Source organism: Lepisma saccharinum, chromosome 6 (assembly GCF_977018435.1).
Source record: "Lepisma saccharinum chromosome 6, izLepSacc3.1, whole genome shotgun sequence".
Lineage (NCBI taxonomy): Eukaryota > Metazoa > Arthropoda > Insecta > Zygentoma > Lepismatidae > Lepisma > Lepisma saccharinum.
This window is the reverse complement of record NC_139234.1, coordinates 69597426-69614588: the sequence shown is the minus strand read 5'-3', so window position 1 is coordinate 69614588 and position 17163 is coordinate 69597426. Positions and strand designations below refer to the sequence as shown.

Sequence of the window (17163 nt, the reverse complement as noted above, 5' to 3'; positions counted from 1 at the left end):
CAGGAGAAAAGTTGGTAAGCTTCCCCCAGGAGATTCGAACCTGCACGCGTCACGTAGCCAGAGCCCAAAGTATGATGCCTTAGACCGCACAGCCATGGTGCAGGAACTTGCAGATTTACACCACATAATTAATTTCATTTGAGATTGTGAAATGCAAATATACTATTATCATGATTCTATCTTATACATCCATGCTTAAAAATAAAAAAAAAAAATGATGTAAAATAATGTGTATATAATGCCAATATTTTTTTACGAGGGGTTGGCAACACTGATGAAGTTGAGCATGCGCAGGAGCCTCATGCCCTAGTATTCTGTGCTTGCAACAGAGATAGAATCGTCAGAGTGGGGTTGCATACGTGCGAGTAGCAGTAAGGTGAAATGGCTGCCGTAATACAAAATCCCGCCAAATGTGAAGTGAGATCTGTCATACGATTTCTGAACGCCAAAGGACAGAATGCTGCTGACATCCATCGGGAACTGTGTGCCATTCATGGACCAACAGTGATGAGTGAAGGGAAGGTCAGGCAATGGTGCAGAGAGTTTCGGGAAGGGCATTCAAATGTCCATGACGATGAGCGTAATGGAAGGCCTAGTGTTCAGATGGACGATCTGGTGGAACGCGTTAACGAGAAAATGTGTTCCAATTGCCGGTTGACAATATCTAAACTTGCCAAAGTTTCCAGAAGTGTTTGCGAAAACAGTGCATCGAATTGTGACTGACAACCTGGGGTATCACAAATTGTGTGCGAGGTGGGTACCAAAAATGCTGACAGACGCTCACAAAGAGCAAAGAAGGACAGCTGCACGTGATTTTTTAGCCCGCTGGGGAAGGATGCGGATGACCTCCTTTCGCACATAGTGACGGGGGATGAAACGTAGATATTGTACGCCACCGGGGAGTCAAAGCAGCAGTCAATTGGCGGCACTCTGGTTCTCCTAAAACAAAGAAATTCAAACAAACACCATAATTTCACAAAATCATGGTAACCGTGTTTTGGGACCAAAAGGGTGTGAGTTTTGTGGAATTCTTGGAACCAGGACAAACAATTACAGCAGAGGTGTATTGCGAAACACTGAATAATCTGTGACGTGCCATCCAAAATCGGCGGAGAGGAATGCTAAGCTCTGGAATTTTTCTGATCCATGATAACGACCGCAACACACAGCTGCTCGTACTGTTGAGACAATTGAAATATTTAGATGGGAACTATTCAATCATCCCCTTTACAGCCCCGACCTTGTTCCCTGCGATTTCTTTCCTTTTCTTTACCTGAAAAAATGGCTTGCATCAGTTCTGGACTGGCTACACTCTCAGGTGGCAGATTTTTATGCAGAGGGTATACGGAAGATTGTGCCACACTATCAGAAATGTCTGGAGGTTAATGGTGACTACGTCGAAAAATAGCCAAGGTATGTACTTGTTTAGCAATCACATTATTCTTCTCCTATAATTTTCTTGTTTTTTTAAAAAAATATCGGCCCTTTTTTTGACATGTGCCTCGAATTCTATATTCTTCAATATATAGTTGATTCATGTTTCAGAGATTGAAAGACATGAAAGATTGAAAGCAAATTATTATACTGAAATTACTTGCTAATTTGTAAAACTGTATAAGTTCTCACAATAGAGACTACGTTGTTCTATTAGTGAGTGATTACTATCACAGAATTATTATTTTGAGCTACTGGACGAATAGCCAGACAATTGAGGCACTAACCTGGAGATAAAACAGTAATAGCTGCTTGAACAGCAGTTCGCACCAAATTATCCAATGCAAACATCCAATGAGGTTTGATGCTGTGTGACCTGAGCACCGCATTCACCTAAAAAAAGTTAATGGAAAACATTACAATTTACGCAGCAGCGAAACATTATGATTATTTTACCTATTATTTGCCAAACTGCAGTATGTTTAATTTTTATCTGAGCAGAACTGAATAGCACTATAAATTAAACACACATTCCAACATTTATACACAGGGTGATTCAAAAGTCTGGTCCCATAGGACAACTCCGTTATGAATGCACATAGTGAAAAACGGAAAGAGGGAAATGATGCTACGTGGAAGCACTTTAGATTGACACACACATATTTCATACGACTTTCCTTTCTTTCCATTATTCGCTATGTGCACTGATAACAGAGTTGTCCTATGGAACTGACCTTTTGAATCACCCTGTATACACACATGCACACTTCAACATGTTGAAAGGCAATAATTTCTCGATCCCTTGGAAATTTGACAAAATAATTTAAAATTTACAAGTGTTGACTACAATCAACTAATTTTCTGAAAGAGTTTGAAGAAGATCATGGTGCTAACTTTTAATACAATCCAACATGTTGAATTGTTTTCCTGTTGAGAATTATGCGATCTAAGCTATGCTCTATTGTAATACATTTGAAACTCTCAGATATCATTCTCATTTATACAAATTTCAACTTCTGAACTAGTGGAATTCTCCCAGGACTTATATAATTAAACAGATACACTTTTTTGTAATATTTATAAATTCATGTGAGTTTCTATTTAAAAAAAACATATACAGAGTGTTCCGTTCAAATCACCCTACTTTCAATTAATTACTAGGAACGAAGTACGATGAATTGTGAAATAACTGTAACACCAAATGAAAGGCCAGATCTTCCAGTTTTGTTTTCATGACAGTTTGCTCACTATGCAGTGCCATGGTCGCATAAATAAAAATGGTGACTGTTCAACAACGCGTACAGGTAGTGGTGTGGTATGCAGAGACAAAATCTGTGATTGCACGCAACAAAATTTCAGACGAGTGTAAGGAGGAGTTGCACCTTATGCAATTAGACTGTGGTTTAGTAAGTTTCTAAAAACCAGCAGTGTCCTGAAACAATCTGGTGGATTTCGCCGTCGTGTGTCAGACTAAAAGGTGGAAGAAATTTGAGCGGGGTTTCAGAGAAGCCCGAGTTAATCCAACCGCCAGGCATCTAGGCAATTCAATGTGCCTCCAACAACAATGCATCGAGTTCTGCACAAGCGGCTTTGGTTGTATCCATATAAAGTGCAACAATTGAAGCTAGATGATAAGCCGCATCGCAAATAATTTGGTATGGAAATGCTGCAGCGTATCGACATGAATCCTCACTTCCTTGACGTCTTGTTTTCAGACGAAGCAATGTTTCACGTGTCGGGGATTGTCAACCGGCATAACGTATGGATCTGGGGATTTGAAAACCCACATGTGTACAGAAAACATGTACGCGATAGCCCAAAATTGAATGTTTGGTGTGGTCTAATGAAGGACAGGATCGGTCCGTTTGTTTTCAATGAAGATACAGTAACAGGCTCTCTGTACTTGGACATGTTGGAGCAGTTTGTGTACCCACACGTAGTTGCTCTACAACCGGACATCATCTTCCAACAAGATGGGGCTCCCCACACTGGAGTCTGGATGTTCGGAGGTCCCTCAATTCGACATTTCCTAATTGCTGGATTGGATGCGATGGACTGATACGGTGGCCGCCACATTCAACTGACCTCACTCCACTGGACTTCTTCCTCTGGGGTTACGTCAAGGATCCTGCATTTGGGACTCCAGTGAATAACATCCCAGAGTTACGAACCCGCATACGTGATACAGTAACAGTGGACATGTTGGGGAGAACATGGTAAGAAGTTGAATACAGACTGGATATTGTTCGTGCTACCAATGGGGCACATGTGGAGGTGTTTTAGTGTGTGGAAAACAAAAATTATGAGTTTTTTCTTCAATTCATTGAAATTAGGGAGATTTGAACGGAACACCCTATATATTGGAATCTATTCAAATCATTATTAGTGATTATATTCAATATGTAAATTTCCTACTGTCACCATAAAAAGAAAAGTGAAATGTACTCAGTTCTATAGAACAAGCAAGTACACTCCCTTTTAGATAAAGTGGCAGATTCTTCAACTGTTCAACTCTATAAAGTTCAACTTTAAGTGAACAGGAGTGTACTGTACACAACACATTTAACTACCCTTATTTTTTCACATTTTTGAAAGAGAATTTACAAAATATCCTGACTTTTCACTTGTATGTTACTTTCCATGACTATTCCAGGTTTTCCCCATGTATGTGGGAATCTTGCTAGAACCTCTCTATGTTATTGTTTTTGATTAACCTTCTGGAACTCGCGCCATTGCAAATTTTACAACAGCATTGCTCTTTTGTTTCTAACAAATGTATTTGGTATCATTGCAACGTGGCGCCCACATCTATTCTTTTCTTTGACTCTCCTCCACCACTTCCATAAGTTCAAATAACTTCCCTAATGGTTTGTCAGTGGCAAATAAGTTTTCGAACAATGAACATCAGTGAATGTTGTACTTTTTACAACAAACACCTTCTCGTGTAGTATTTTATTTTTGTTTGTCATACTGTTTGTGAGTGATTGTTTTATTCAACATGTCTCATAGATACAAGTGAAAAAGAATGATTTCTTGAAGAATCTTCAGGTGAGGAGGACAATTTTGCATTTGTTTTTATTTGCTTTCATGTAAGTTCAAGTGAATTATTAAAATACTGTAATGAATAATCTCTTACATAACTTAAGTTATTTTGTATTCTTGAAAAACTTTGTCACCAATATAAAATAATAAAGAAAAAATTAGAAACTTAAAATTGGTGTTCAAGCCATTTTATGTACATAGGCTAATCAGGACTGGACCTACAGTTTAAATTGGGATCCGAGCCACTGTGCAATGAGCCTCCAAAATTAATAAAATAATCTTACCCAATAAAAAGAAATCAAAATTATTAAAAAAAATTAACAAAGTATAAAAATAAAAACATAAAAAACAGTCATGTAGAACAAAATAAATTAAGACTGTGAAAGCAGCTATTTTATACATGTTGTATATATGAAGTAAAACATCTGACTGCTCGCGTAAGTGAAATAAGCATGCGTCCCAAAAGGTTAACATACGAAAAAGGTGCGAAGGAAAGAAACTTTCTAAACCTACAATGTACTTATGCATATCTGTTATTTGCCAGAATCACAGTACAACAGTTTACAAACACTCTCACCCTACAGCATGTGTCATTTCAATCTGTCTCTACCTGCTTTGCAGAGATACATACCGCATCCTGGAAAAGGTAAATGGCCAGATGAAGATGATTGATCGCTGCAGCATCAAAGTCCAGTTCTTCCTTCAAAGTATGGATTGCATTTTCAACTACCTCACGGTTTTGTTCCGGTATGTACTCCTTCAGACCACGCATCAATATTTCCAGATGGTTCTGTGGAAAGAGCATAAGATATGGACATGTTAGTGCCTTCCTTTTACATTGTGGAATTACATATTTAATATGGAAAAATATAACTTATACGGTGCATGTATAGTTTGTTTGATAAATAAAGTAATGTGCATGTAATTTCAAATTTACTCCAAGTGATTGGTAGGACAAATATTTTTTAAAAAATCACCATGGAATTTTGCAAATCTTATTCTTGTTCTAAATATGCACTGTCTCTGCAGCAACAACAACAACAAGAAAACAAAAAAAAACTGACTATTTTTTTCTCTACTATAATTATAACAATGTCTGGAAAGATTTGAATAAGAAAAAAACCTTGCTTAATTTTGTCTTGGCATTAAGACTGTAACAAATTATACAAGGAGTGCTCACTGGATGAAGAGTGGGTCATCTGATGTGGAACTTCATTAGTGCCAGTGTGCACCACACAGTGTGTGGGATATGGGTGTTGTACGTCCTCTGTTGTATTGGTCCTGTAATTCCCGGATGCTGATTGTGTGTTCAGCTGTCACGAGCCGTTTGACTCGACTCTCTCCTCACGGTGTCACGTTCCGTATGCCCTTGCAATTCTGCTTCTTTCCACTTTCTTGCCACTCTCTGTACACCTTCACTACACTGGAACAGGTGCATCCAACCAGTGTCGCTGTCCGAGTTATTGATGCACCTCATGCTCGGGCACCCACAATCATGCCCTTTTGGAACAACGTTAAATCCTGACCACGTCCCATTTTAATGTGTGCTGTTTGACTAACATGTAGCCTTGTGTCTATACATTCACCACGATACTTCCAGTTGGGGTGGTCATGTGATCAGAGCAGCTACTGGGCCGTTCCTTATTGTTAGGAGGGGTGTTCGCAATTCAGTGAGCACTCAATGTATGTTATGTGGACAATGGATACAAGTGGCCTGCATCTTACTAAAAATATATTTTAACTGATAATATTACAAATAAATCTGAGGAATTATTTTTAAAACAATGGGCAATTACTGAAATACAGTAATGTACATGTATAGTATTTATGTTTTTTCCCACAAAATGCAATACAAATTAATCCTGAAGAATTTTTTTTTTTCTGCAACATATATTTATGAACTAAAGTAAACTTGGTGGTGTAACAGACCTCTAAGGGCCAAGGTCCAGGAAGCAGCTTGTTCACTGCATGATGCCTGGTCAGTGCATCATCTCATTTCTGATGTATTCTGAGTTTAAAGACTCAAGGCTGCTACTTCTTTCCAAGTAGCTCCCCAGTTATCCAGATGATGCTGAGTTGACTTCAAAAATTTTGAAATGTCCACCAGAGTTCAAACCTGGAGCTCCTTGCACCAAAGACAAGAACCATTCAGCCAGGTTGGAACTCACAAGAAGACTTTAATGTGTCCACAAACAATATTCTCTTAACTAGAATATTATTTCAATAGTCACGAAGTTGCAATTTAACCATGATAATAATTACAAACCTTTTTATTACCATGTAGAAATTTCAGCTAAAAATACAGGTTCGACCAGAACAGGTTGTCTACCAAAATAACAAGTCCAAAATCCTTGACTTTTCATGGTTTTTTTTCTTACTTTTTTTTACATTTTTCTTAACCTTTATTTATACAACCCCTACTTAGGAAAAGCTGGAAATTAGCAATTAAGAAGATAAATATTTATTTAATGAAAAACCCCTACCGCAAGGACAGTCGGCATGTAATCTGAAACTGTATTTAACAAGATATTTAGACTTGCTTTATCTATTAATGCATCCTGGACTGCATTTGGCTGACTAGCAAGGCTCTGGCATCTGGACTCTCAGCCAGTATGATCTTATGTGGGGCTCGTGTTGTTGTCCCTACATATTTGTGATTGTCCCTTCATCCTTATCTTTGCAATTAGCCAAAGGGGCAGAAAAGTGAAGTAAAATAAATTAAATCAATCAGTCACTGTGATAGCAAAAATTCTTGACCACAGGCATAATTTCTTGACCTACTTATTCATTTTCTTGACTTTCATGACTGGCAGACCTGCAGGACTTCAACCTGGGTCTCTGGCAATCCAAGCTGTTGCTCAACCAACCAAGTTGCCGAGCGAGCAATGGGTTCACCTGTGGAATTTTCTATCTGCACCTTTTGAAATTTCTACATAGTACATGTGCTGTGTGTGGTAAATCGTAAGGCAATTTTAATTACCATTGTGAGAACAGTCTCCTCCACATCCTGCTGAATGCTCTTCATCCACACTTCGCATATCTTCTTCTCGTCTTGGCTCAGCACACGTGTCAACGTCATACGACGCTGGGAATCCTTCTTCAACAGATAGAAGCCATCCTGTTCAGCTTCTGTTTTGGGGGAATCCACATCTGGTGACAACAGGCCTCCGGAGGAACTTCTTCTCGACATCAGAGAGTCTTCCAAGTCACAGGTTGATATGCTTCATGAAATATTCAAGCAATAATCAATACTACATATTCTTACCTTTAAAACTTACAATGTTGCCAGAACAAGAACAAAATATATAAAACTTTGCCATTTCGTAGGCTTAAAGCCAATTATTAGGCTAAAAAGGCAGTATATGAATGTTCTCACCTGGCTTAACATTTCCCTCATTTCTCCCACACTACCACTACAATCAAGATTTATCTCTGCTTTCAATATTAAACATGACATAGGGTATTATATAGAAAGGTGGATCATGTGTATCCAAGTGTTTGGCAAAAGTTTTCAATTGTTTGTTTGAAATCTGCTTTATGTTCAGATATGATTGGGATTGGGCCTACAGTAAAGAGGATCAAAACATATATGCTGTGTTTTTCTACTGAGAATTTAACAATGACCCTTTGATTACAAGGTTTCAGGATAAATTACTATGAGGGGACACTCGTCAAGGTTTGGTAAATTATAGTTCACGCTAACTTTATGCTTAGGATAATTGACACTAGAGCTACAGTTTAAAGTGTTAAACCACATAAATTGTGAAATTAAGAACCCTTCATTATGAGGCAACAGTTAACTGCAATGCCATCTCGAGGCCTCAAACATGTTTGAAAAAAGAAAAAAACAAAAAAGTAGATGTACGGTTTACAGGAACATGATGGTAGCAGCGGCGGCACAAGGGGGAGAGCAGCCGTGCCATGGCATTACCCTCAGAAGGAAAGCATACCTTGCTAAAGTATTGTTAAATTAATACATTGATATACAGACAAGGAGATTCGAATCTTGCAATTGGTTAAGCTGACGATTGCCCCAACCTCCTCACTGCATCACCAGCTGTTTTGTACCCTCGTGAGGCAACGGTCTGAGCTGCCCAAGAGCTGGCCTAACCAAATTGACACATGTGCAGAGGGTTGAAGAAGTCTCAGCGGGGAACAAGGTGACAGGGGGCAGGGTTAGCCATGCTGGTCATAAGACACCAGCCAAGACCGTTTCCGCTTGGCATGGCAAGGGAACTTTTGCAGTGTTGACATAGTTGCCACCTTTAGAGATAAGTCGCTAATATGACTGATTTGTAAGACCCGCTGGGGAAGTAATTCGTGAGAAAGGAACTATCTACTTTTCTGCTTACTTTTGGAGAAACGAAAGCAGTATTTTTCCAAAGTTAAATGAACACTTTGATAATAGATAGATGCACCTAAAGGGCCATCCTGATTTTTTTAAAAATATAAAGGTAAAAAATCCTATGGTGACAAATGTCACCATACTACAAATGTCTAGGATATTTTAGACATCCAGTTGGAATACGTGTGCGGGGGCAAGGAGAAGGTAAGACGATTTGTTATTTCCTTCTTCTTGTAATTGTTGTGTTTTTAGGGAAGTGTCCTGTACTGTATAAAAGATAGGTTAGTGTGTGAAGATGATTCGTATTAGTGCATTATTACATAAACACACAGTTTTCCATGTTACCAAATGAGGATAAACATCATAGGTAGTGGAGCAACCTCAAGGAGGGGGTGGGGGTGGGCATTGCCCATCATAGTTGCTGCCGGCCGCCACTGGATGGTAGTGTAGAAGAATTATCATTTTCTATATTACCTCATTCCCCAATGATCTTAGCTATAAACCTACAAACAGCAAGACGTTTTATGTCCTTTGTGTTAAGTGGGCTTCAATGTCTTTAAGGTAGGAGTATGAACCTGTTAATGAATAGCACGAGATATGCACTTCAATACTGTTACCAGAGTCTCATCTGTAAAGAAAATACTTATTATTCGCAAAATAAACAAACTCAAACAGTATAAAGAAAATCAGGATTCTAGGATAAAGAATGCAGATAATTTCATGGGTCAGAAGTATGTTTCCACAAACAATTTTGTTTTTAATTTAATCCAAACACACTTAAATGTGGTTTTGTTGCTCAAAAAAATGAGAAGACTTCTCTGCTGAGATTGTGATTGATACTTGGCTAACATATAAATAATTACTGTCCTGCAGAAAATGCAATGTTGATGTCATCTTTGGCTTTCTGTTAATTATGCGTATCTTACAGTAGCATTATACAGGGTGTCTCATATTCTTTCTACCAATGTTGTTGGCAACCCTGTCTGAAAACAGGCACACATGCATGGAAGTTTTTCATGCTCAGCCAGCTGAAAGACTTGCAGTCAGTCTGTCATAAAATATTGGTTGATTCTGATGGGAATTGTGGCAGTGGAGGCTTTCAATCCAGCCGTGCCAGAGGTCAAGCAATGGAGAGTCAATGGTCAATGGCAGTGTGCAGAAAGAGAAGTGTTCAGCCCAGAGAAAGCATATTCCCTGGCATCCAGATGCTTCTCTGTACACTTCCTGCTCTCTCTTTCTCTCTCTCCTAAATGGAATGTGTTCGGCTGAACACCTCCACTGCCGCGATGTGCATCTGAACTGGCCAACATTCCATGGCACACTGACTCCGAGTCTTGTGGCTGCCTAACTTGCATTTGGACAGGATTGTTAAACTGACATTGGTACAACAATATCAAACACCCTGTGTATTATCACTTGATCTCATTTTCTTTTTTATAAAATCCACAAAAATAATGAAGCATAACTGTGTAGTACAAACAATATCCAGAAAAATGATTAATTATTGAAAGAACACAATAAAGACTCACCTGCTGTCATAGAAACCAACTACAAACTTCAGCTTGAATACTAATATAAGAGGTTAAAACTGGGCTGCATTTTTCTGGTGTTGCCTGTGCAAAAAGTAGAATGCAGCATACTATTGCCTTTGCAAATGCCACACTTTTTAATCTGTTTTAGCAACGAAAGCAGTTAGTGAATTGAAGAAAATATATTAACAGCCCAGCTGAGATAAATTGACAGGTATGTATGTTGTCTTAGTATTTTAAATGGAATTATTTATTCATAATCATGTTGGTACAAGGCCTAAGCTAAGCTTTAATTGCATTTATTGTTATATTCTAAGTTTAACTAGTTTAACTTACACAGATCCAATATAACAAAAGAATTATAGCTTGGAGAAAAATATGCTACATGCAAGAACCATGTTTACAAAGTTACAAAAATTGCAAAAGCTTGCTGAACACACACACACACACACTTATTATTACAGATTGGAAGCATTATTAAGTGGAAGTGAAAGTGAATCATACCTGGTGAAGGAGAGAGCTGCAGGCATACTGATGGGTGAGAGCAAAGAGGTTCCCACAGAGTTCACAGGGCTCGACTTAGTACTGAAGCCACTACAGCACATGAAAAAGGTCAGGGAGTGAGTTGATAATCAGAAACATGCTTATGATTCTGTGCATGTGATGACAAATGAAAATGAACACTTGCAATTAGGGTTGAGCCGATACCACTCTGAATCGATTCTGTTGCTTATAACACCATTTGAACATGGTAGGTAACCACATAAAGAACCGTAGTAAAATAACTTGCACTTGACATGTACCTCAACTCAGATTCAAATCGGACGGGAAAGAAATAAGGTTTACATATAGGTTAAAATAGGTACGCTGGCTCGCTGGGAGCACTGCCATATGCAGAGGAGGGGCTGATGGGGCTACACTCCCTCCAAAAATTTTGAGAAAATCAAAATATTAAAATGAAAGCGGTAAAGAACTTTGGGAAAAACCACAGTGGTAAATGAAAACCCTTATTAAAATGACCCCGATTATATTTTTGTCTTTGAACAACTCTTAAAACGATAGTTGAAAATAGTACTTGTTAAAAACAGCAATCATCCGAGATGGAATCGAAAGCTTGGGTTTCTTTTATCATGCTGTTTGTGTGTTTTGTGTAGATTTTGACAAGTATGTTGCCGGGATGTGACATAACAAGTCTTTACCATTGAAAATAGTACTTTCGAAATATTTTCTTGTGTATTCTCCCCCTCCTGCCTAAATTATGGCTATTGTAATATCCTCATTTCATACTGTGAAATAACATTAAGTAAAAGTGGTAAATTGATATACCATAATTCAAATAGAACACTTACATATTATAATTTATAAATATTCTGAAGCACTGCATAATATCCAGGATATTTAGATTCCATAAAAGTGGCATGTGGGTTCATAACATACCCACACTCTGGAAAAGTTATCAGCTAGTATCGGTGATTAAATTCAAATAGATTCTTTCAGGTATCGATACATCCGCATTGGTGTCACATCAGCTCCATTTGCAATGCATTTAAAAACTTAAATCTTTCCAATATATGCACCAATGTTGGCAGTGACATCTATGTTAGGAAAGATCCAACACAATCTCTGATATTTGAAAAGCTGCAATAACGTTTTCTAAGATATCATCAAATCAGTTTTATTTCTTCCAAACATTGGCTCGATTCCACATATGATCTTAGACACAAATCACCATGCAAACTGATGCCAAACAGGCTTGTAGATTTGTGACAAGAAAGCTATTACCTTTTGCATTAAATGAAAATTTGAAAAACAACAAAGTAGGTGAAAACAATGGAAGAACAGATGTAAAAATTAAAAACTATAAAGTAAACATAAGCAATCACCAGTATATACTTTAAAGTTATATATTCAATGTGCAAAATGACAACTTGTAGAATAACGGCATTTATTCCATAATGCATGTGAAGATCATGCCACAGCACTTGAAGTAATTATGGGCTGTACACAGAAAAAGCATAGTGAACATGCAAAATAACACACAATTCTCAAAATCAATTTTTTTGGAAAACATACTCAGTTAAAATTTATGATTATATTATGTATTTTATGCTCAGGGCTATGATTCCAAATATACTGAATAAACATTAATATAAATTAATCAAGTGTAGGAAATAGGAAGAAAGCATTTAAATACGGCCATACTATGGAACCATTATTGTATTTTTTCTGATTGCTATATCAAATAAAAACAACAAACACCACCTCAATGCCCACCAAGTGAATTTTCAGTCCCATCCTTCCTATTACCTGGCTTTCTACACCAGAGCCCTTTACTTTCTACACCAGAGCCCTTTACTTTTCAAGTAGTTCCCAAATTGCCTCATGATACTGGGTCAAACTTTTGGGATTTCAACTGAGAATTGAACCCAGGACCACCCACACCAAAGACAATAGTGCTAACCATTGCCAGGCAGGAACCCAACTTACAGGTACAAAAAATGTGAATTAGACTCTACAGGTCCAGCATTTTGCACAGAAATATAATTCTAATATTTTAAACCCCACGTAAAGAGCAAGCTTCCTTTAACATAGCTTTTTGCATCCGATATGTTTGACAATAATCTGTGAAAGTTCTAATGCTTCAAGAGAAAATAGTAAACCAAGAATTTGAATTAAAAACTAACGTTGAGGGCTATTACTATTGTTTTATTTTCATTGCAATCAGTGGCGAAGCGTCCTATCAGGCCAGGAGGCCGGGCCTACCCACGCCATTACTCTTTGAAAGGTGTATTTACTTATTTTGTCAAAACACATGTAATGCAATGGAAAAGTTTGGAATTTTCATTTATGATAATTACAAAAAAATTCTAACCCTGTCCAGTATACGAACTTTCCACGGAGTGAGGCACATTTGCTGGGGCCTCTTCTCTTTACATTCCGTCGTACGGTCGTATATGCGGGAAGCCTAATCTTACGAGTACTGTACGTATGCTTATAGCGTGCTCCTGAGGCCGGCCTCGTGGTGTTACCCACTAGCACGAACAGAATATCAGCAACACTGCATTTCCGCCAGGGTTGGAAATTTGTGGTGTACCGGAATTTTTTGTAAACATTAGCCTGTGTTCGTGCAGAGATATTTCTATTTCATTGTACATTCTCCACATTTTGTACGAAACTTAGGTTTTCCTTCCTTTCATCGACAAGTGTAAGTGAAATTGAAAATTACGGAGTAGTGTAGTTCTGACTTCGTTTTCTGGTCAGAGTGCTGATGGTCTTGTCGATTCACCCAACACCATAGCGTAAACAGAAAGTCTAAAGAACTTATATGTGTAAAGTAAGTCTTCATACCAAATAATGTAAATTAAAATGCTAGCTATGCCTTATATTTACAAAGTAGTTTTACTTTCACTGGAAATAGAATAATTCATGTTTATCGTGAACGGGGATTCCCTCGTTCGTTCCCTCTCTGTGAAAACTTGCCTCCTGCTCAGGGCGCTACAAGGGAGAGTGGCTCGGAGCGCGAGGTTCGTGGCGGTAGAGCTTTGTTTGTGATTCGTGTGTTGTGCAGCGATCAGATTTATGCAAGATGTGCCGGACTGAAATGCAAGAACAATCGAGTTCTTAATTCAGTGAAGATGTAATCATCGGTAAGGTAGGACCCACTTTTGGTCTTTCATGTTTCCTTCTTATAACAATCATTTCTAAAATGTTTTCAACTATATTTTCCTTTGCAAGTAGCAGTGACAAGTGACAGCAAAATATTTTTTAAAAATTCAAAGTTGTTGAAACGTTATAAAATGCGTTAACACTGTCGTTGAATAAATATTACAAGCAGACATTTTTTTATGCAGCCGACACAAGCGAAGAGGTAGGCAGTTTCGTTTACCCTGAAGGGATAACAAGAGAAGAGGGCGGTCAATGAGAGTACAATACAAGGAAAGACTTTTTTTGGGTTTAGGACAAAGAGTTTTGTGTTATGGGGTTATTGCGCGGGCCATGTCTGTTTCAGGTCTGGCGGAACAGGCCAGTGTTGTCACGTTGGATTGGCAGAAAAGAGCTGAATTGCGCCTAAAAATTGGGATTCTATTGTCTCAAGCAACTACATTTATTATAACCTGTTTATATGTTACATAGTAACCTGTCGTGTTGCCGGGTCCCAAACAAAGATCCTATGTTCTATTATCACATAAAGGTGTCTACTAACACAAGGTGTAGAACAAACTAGGATGCGAAGTATACACACTGAATGAGAGAGGTCACCTTTACTTATGTTATTTCTTGAAAGCCACGTGGTGGTCATCCTAACACGTTACGAAGCCAGGTGACCTAATTGTGGTCATGTCAATGTTTCCTGATCATCTTTAATTCATTCTCCATACATTCTCATCGTCACGATTTGCATAGAGCAGAACAAATGAGACGAAAATATTCAAAATTTAAATTATGTTTACTTGCACATAAAGGTGTTAGAAATTCATTTATCTAGAAAGCCAAGACTGGAATTAACTACAATCATTCCTTTAGTTAGACAACAGATAACAATGGTGTTTTCCTTGGTGCGAGGAAGTCTTGCTAAAAAAAAACTAAGTTGGCAGCAGTAGAACGTACCAAACTGACAGTCGCTGAAAGTGCGGAATTCTGTCGTCTGCTCACGGCACAAACGTCAGACTGACCCAAAAATTATAAGGGGGGGGGGTTCTAGCCCTTTTCACCTCAATTGCAAAATAAATTTAGAATAAAAGTGATGAAGAATTGACAACAGGGCTCGAGAACGTCACGCCACTGGCAAGTAAAGAAGTGGCCTGGAGAGACATTGAACCACTCTCCATGACATAGCCCCCTCCCTTTCTTTTTACATATTTAAGAACTAATGGAAATTATCGCACTTTTGTGCCTACCCTGCTAGGAAATCTACGCTTCGCCACTGATTGCAATATAACATATTTAAAGGCATTAATAATGTCACAATAGCTTATTCACAAATGATTTAATATCATAACAAAAACACAAAAAATATTAGCTTTTGCCATGACTCGTCTATTAAAAAAAGATGGTAAAGTACCTTTATCATTGTAACTAAAATGCAAAAACTTCTAAAGCTAAGATGGACAGCATATATTTCACAGATATATATTAACAGACTGGGAATTTCAACTTCCCGTCTCATCCAAATGACTCTCTCTCTCTCTCTCCCTCCCCGTTATTCAATTATCTACAATGAGGATGCTAATTTATCAGTGAGCAGACTTATCAGCTTCCTGTTAGAAATGCTGTTCTTCTCTCGCTGCTTTGTTTGCTGACTTCCTTCTACAACCACGACACTAAGGGTGCAACACTGGTGATGCAAAGTGAATCTAATGGAATGTAGAATTGGTAACTTTGCTATGCAAATACATATCTGTGAAAGAGGCATGTGAATAGTGTGTCAAAACATGGGTATAATATGAAACTATCTGCCACTTAAGGTAGTGTCCAACCCTATGTGCACAACTATAAAAATATATTAATAGTCATATCAAAGCAGACTTGCTTATCTTTGTGATGTTAGTTAGTTAACATATCAGGGAGGGTAGAAATGATTTAATGGGTCAAAATCCATTAAGAAACAAACACCTGAGGATAACGGGTAACTAGTGCAAAAGAATACGGAAATATTTCTAGAATCTCAAGTAGTTTTTTGTACATGATGTTTACTACTCCAGCATATTTATTTTCATTCATTTGCTTTCTGTAATTATTTTACATTGCATATGCTCCAAAATTACCTCTTATAAGTAATAATAAAAATAATAACTGCAATATATGATACTTCAGCTCTGAGCAGTAACTGTACTTGCAAAATAATATAATATGATTATCTTAAGTGTTTTTTACTCTTCCTGTGACATTTCGTCCTGGTTTTACAGAACCTTCTCAAGCTTACACCAAGACGACCACACGTACACAACATACAACCTCACTCTATACTTCTAAGGAATGCATAGTTTGCTTTCTTGTTTCTTCTAGGAAAACTGGTTTTCCCACCTTGCTGTTGCTAACCTAGGTTGTGACACCTGAAGAGAGTACAGCAACATGGAAAAACCAACATTCCTAGGAAGAAACAAGGACATAAACTATTCCAGGGTGTCTACCAAAATAACAAATCCAAAATTCTTGACTTTTCATTACTTCTTTTAGTTTTTCTTAACTCTTATTATTACGACCCCTACTTAAGTATAGTTGGAAATTAACAATTAAGAAAATGAATATTTATTTAATGAAAAACCCCTACCAAAAGGCCAGTTAAGATGAAAATTGAAGCTATATTTACCAAGAGATTAGACTTTAACTATTAACGCATCCTGTACTGCATTTGGCAGACTACTCTGACATCTGGACTCAGCCAGTATAATCTTACATGGGGCTTGTGTTGTCGGCCCTATATATTTGTGATTGTTTCTTCATCCTCATCTTCATGATTTGCCAAAGGGACAGAAAAGTGAAGTAAAATAAACTAAATGAATCAGTCAATCACAGTCATTGCGATCGCAAAAATTCTTGACCACAAGTATAATTTCTTGACGTCTTGACTTACTTTTTGATTTCTTCACTTTTTCTTGACTTTCATCACTTTCTTGACTGGTAGACACCTTGTATACATTCCTTAGAAGTGTAGACTGACTAAGGTTGTGTGTTTTTATCTTGGCTTGAGAAAGTTCTGGGAAACCAGGATGAAACGTCACAGGAAAGATAAAAAACACTTAAGATAACTGTATTATTTTATTTTGCATCTACGAAAAGTGGTTATGCAAACCTTTAAGATGAACATAACTG

The 17163-nt window shown here is 37.7% G+C and overlaps 1 protein-coding gene across 2 annotated transcripts in view; it reads right to left on the bottom strand.

The window, feature by feature from the left end:
• Nucleotides 1-17163, bottom strand: part of Ask1 (apoptotic signal-regulating kinase 1) — a 101534-nt gene that overhangs the window by 26050 nt on the left and 58321 nt on the right. The window contains exons 20-23 of one of the 2 annotated variants that reach the window (XM_083124086.1): nucleotides 10855-10944; nucleotides 7457-7697; nucleotides 5108-5266; nucleotides 1722-1827 (exon numbers count right to left, since the gene is read on the bottom strand). In XM_083124086.1, coding sequence (XP_082980212.1) covers nucleotides 1722-1827; nucleotides 5108-5266; nucleotides 7457-7697; nucleotides 10855-10944 — 596 coding nt within the window. The remainder of the gene's footprint in view (nucleotides 1-1721; nucleotides 1828-5107; nucleotides 5267-7456; nucleotides 7698-10854; nucleotides 10945-17163) is intronic. The other variant, XM_083124087.1, reaches the window with a different exon arrangement.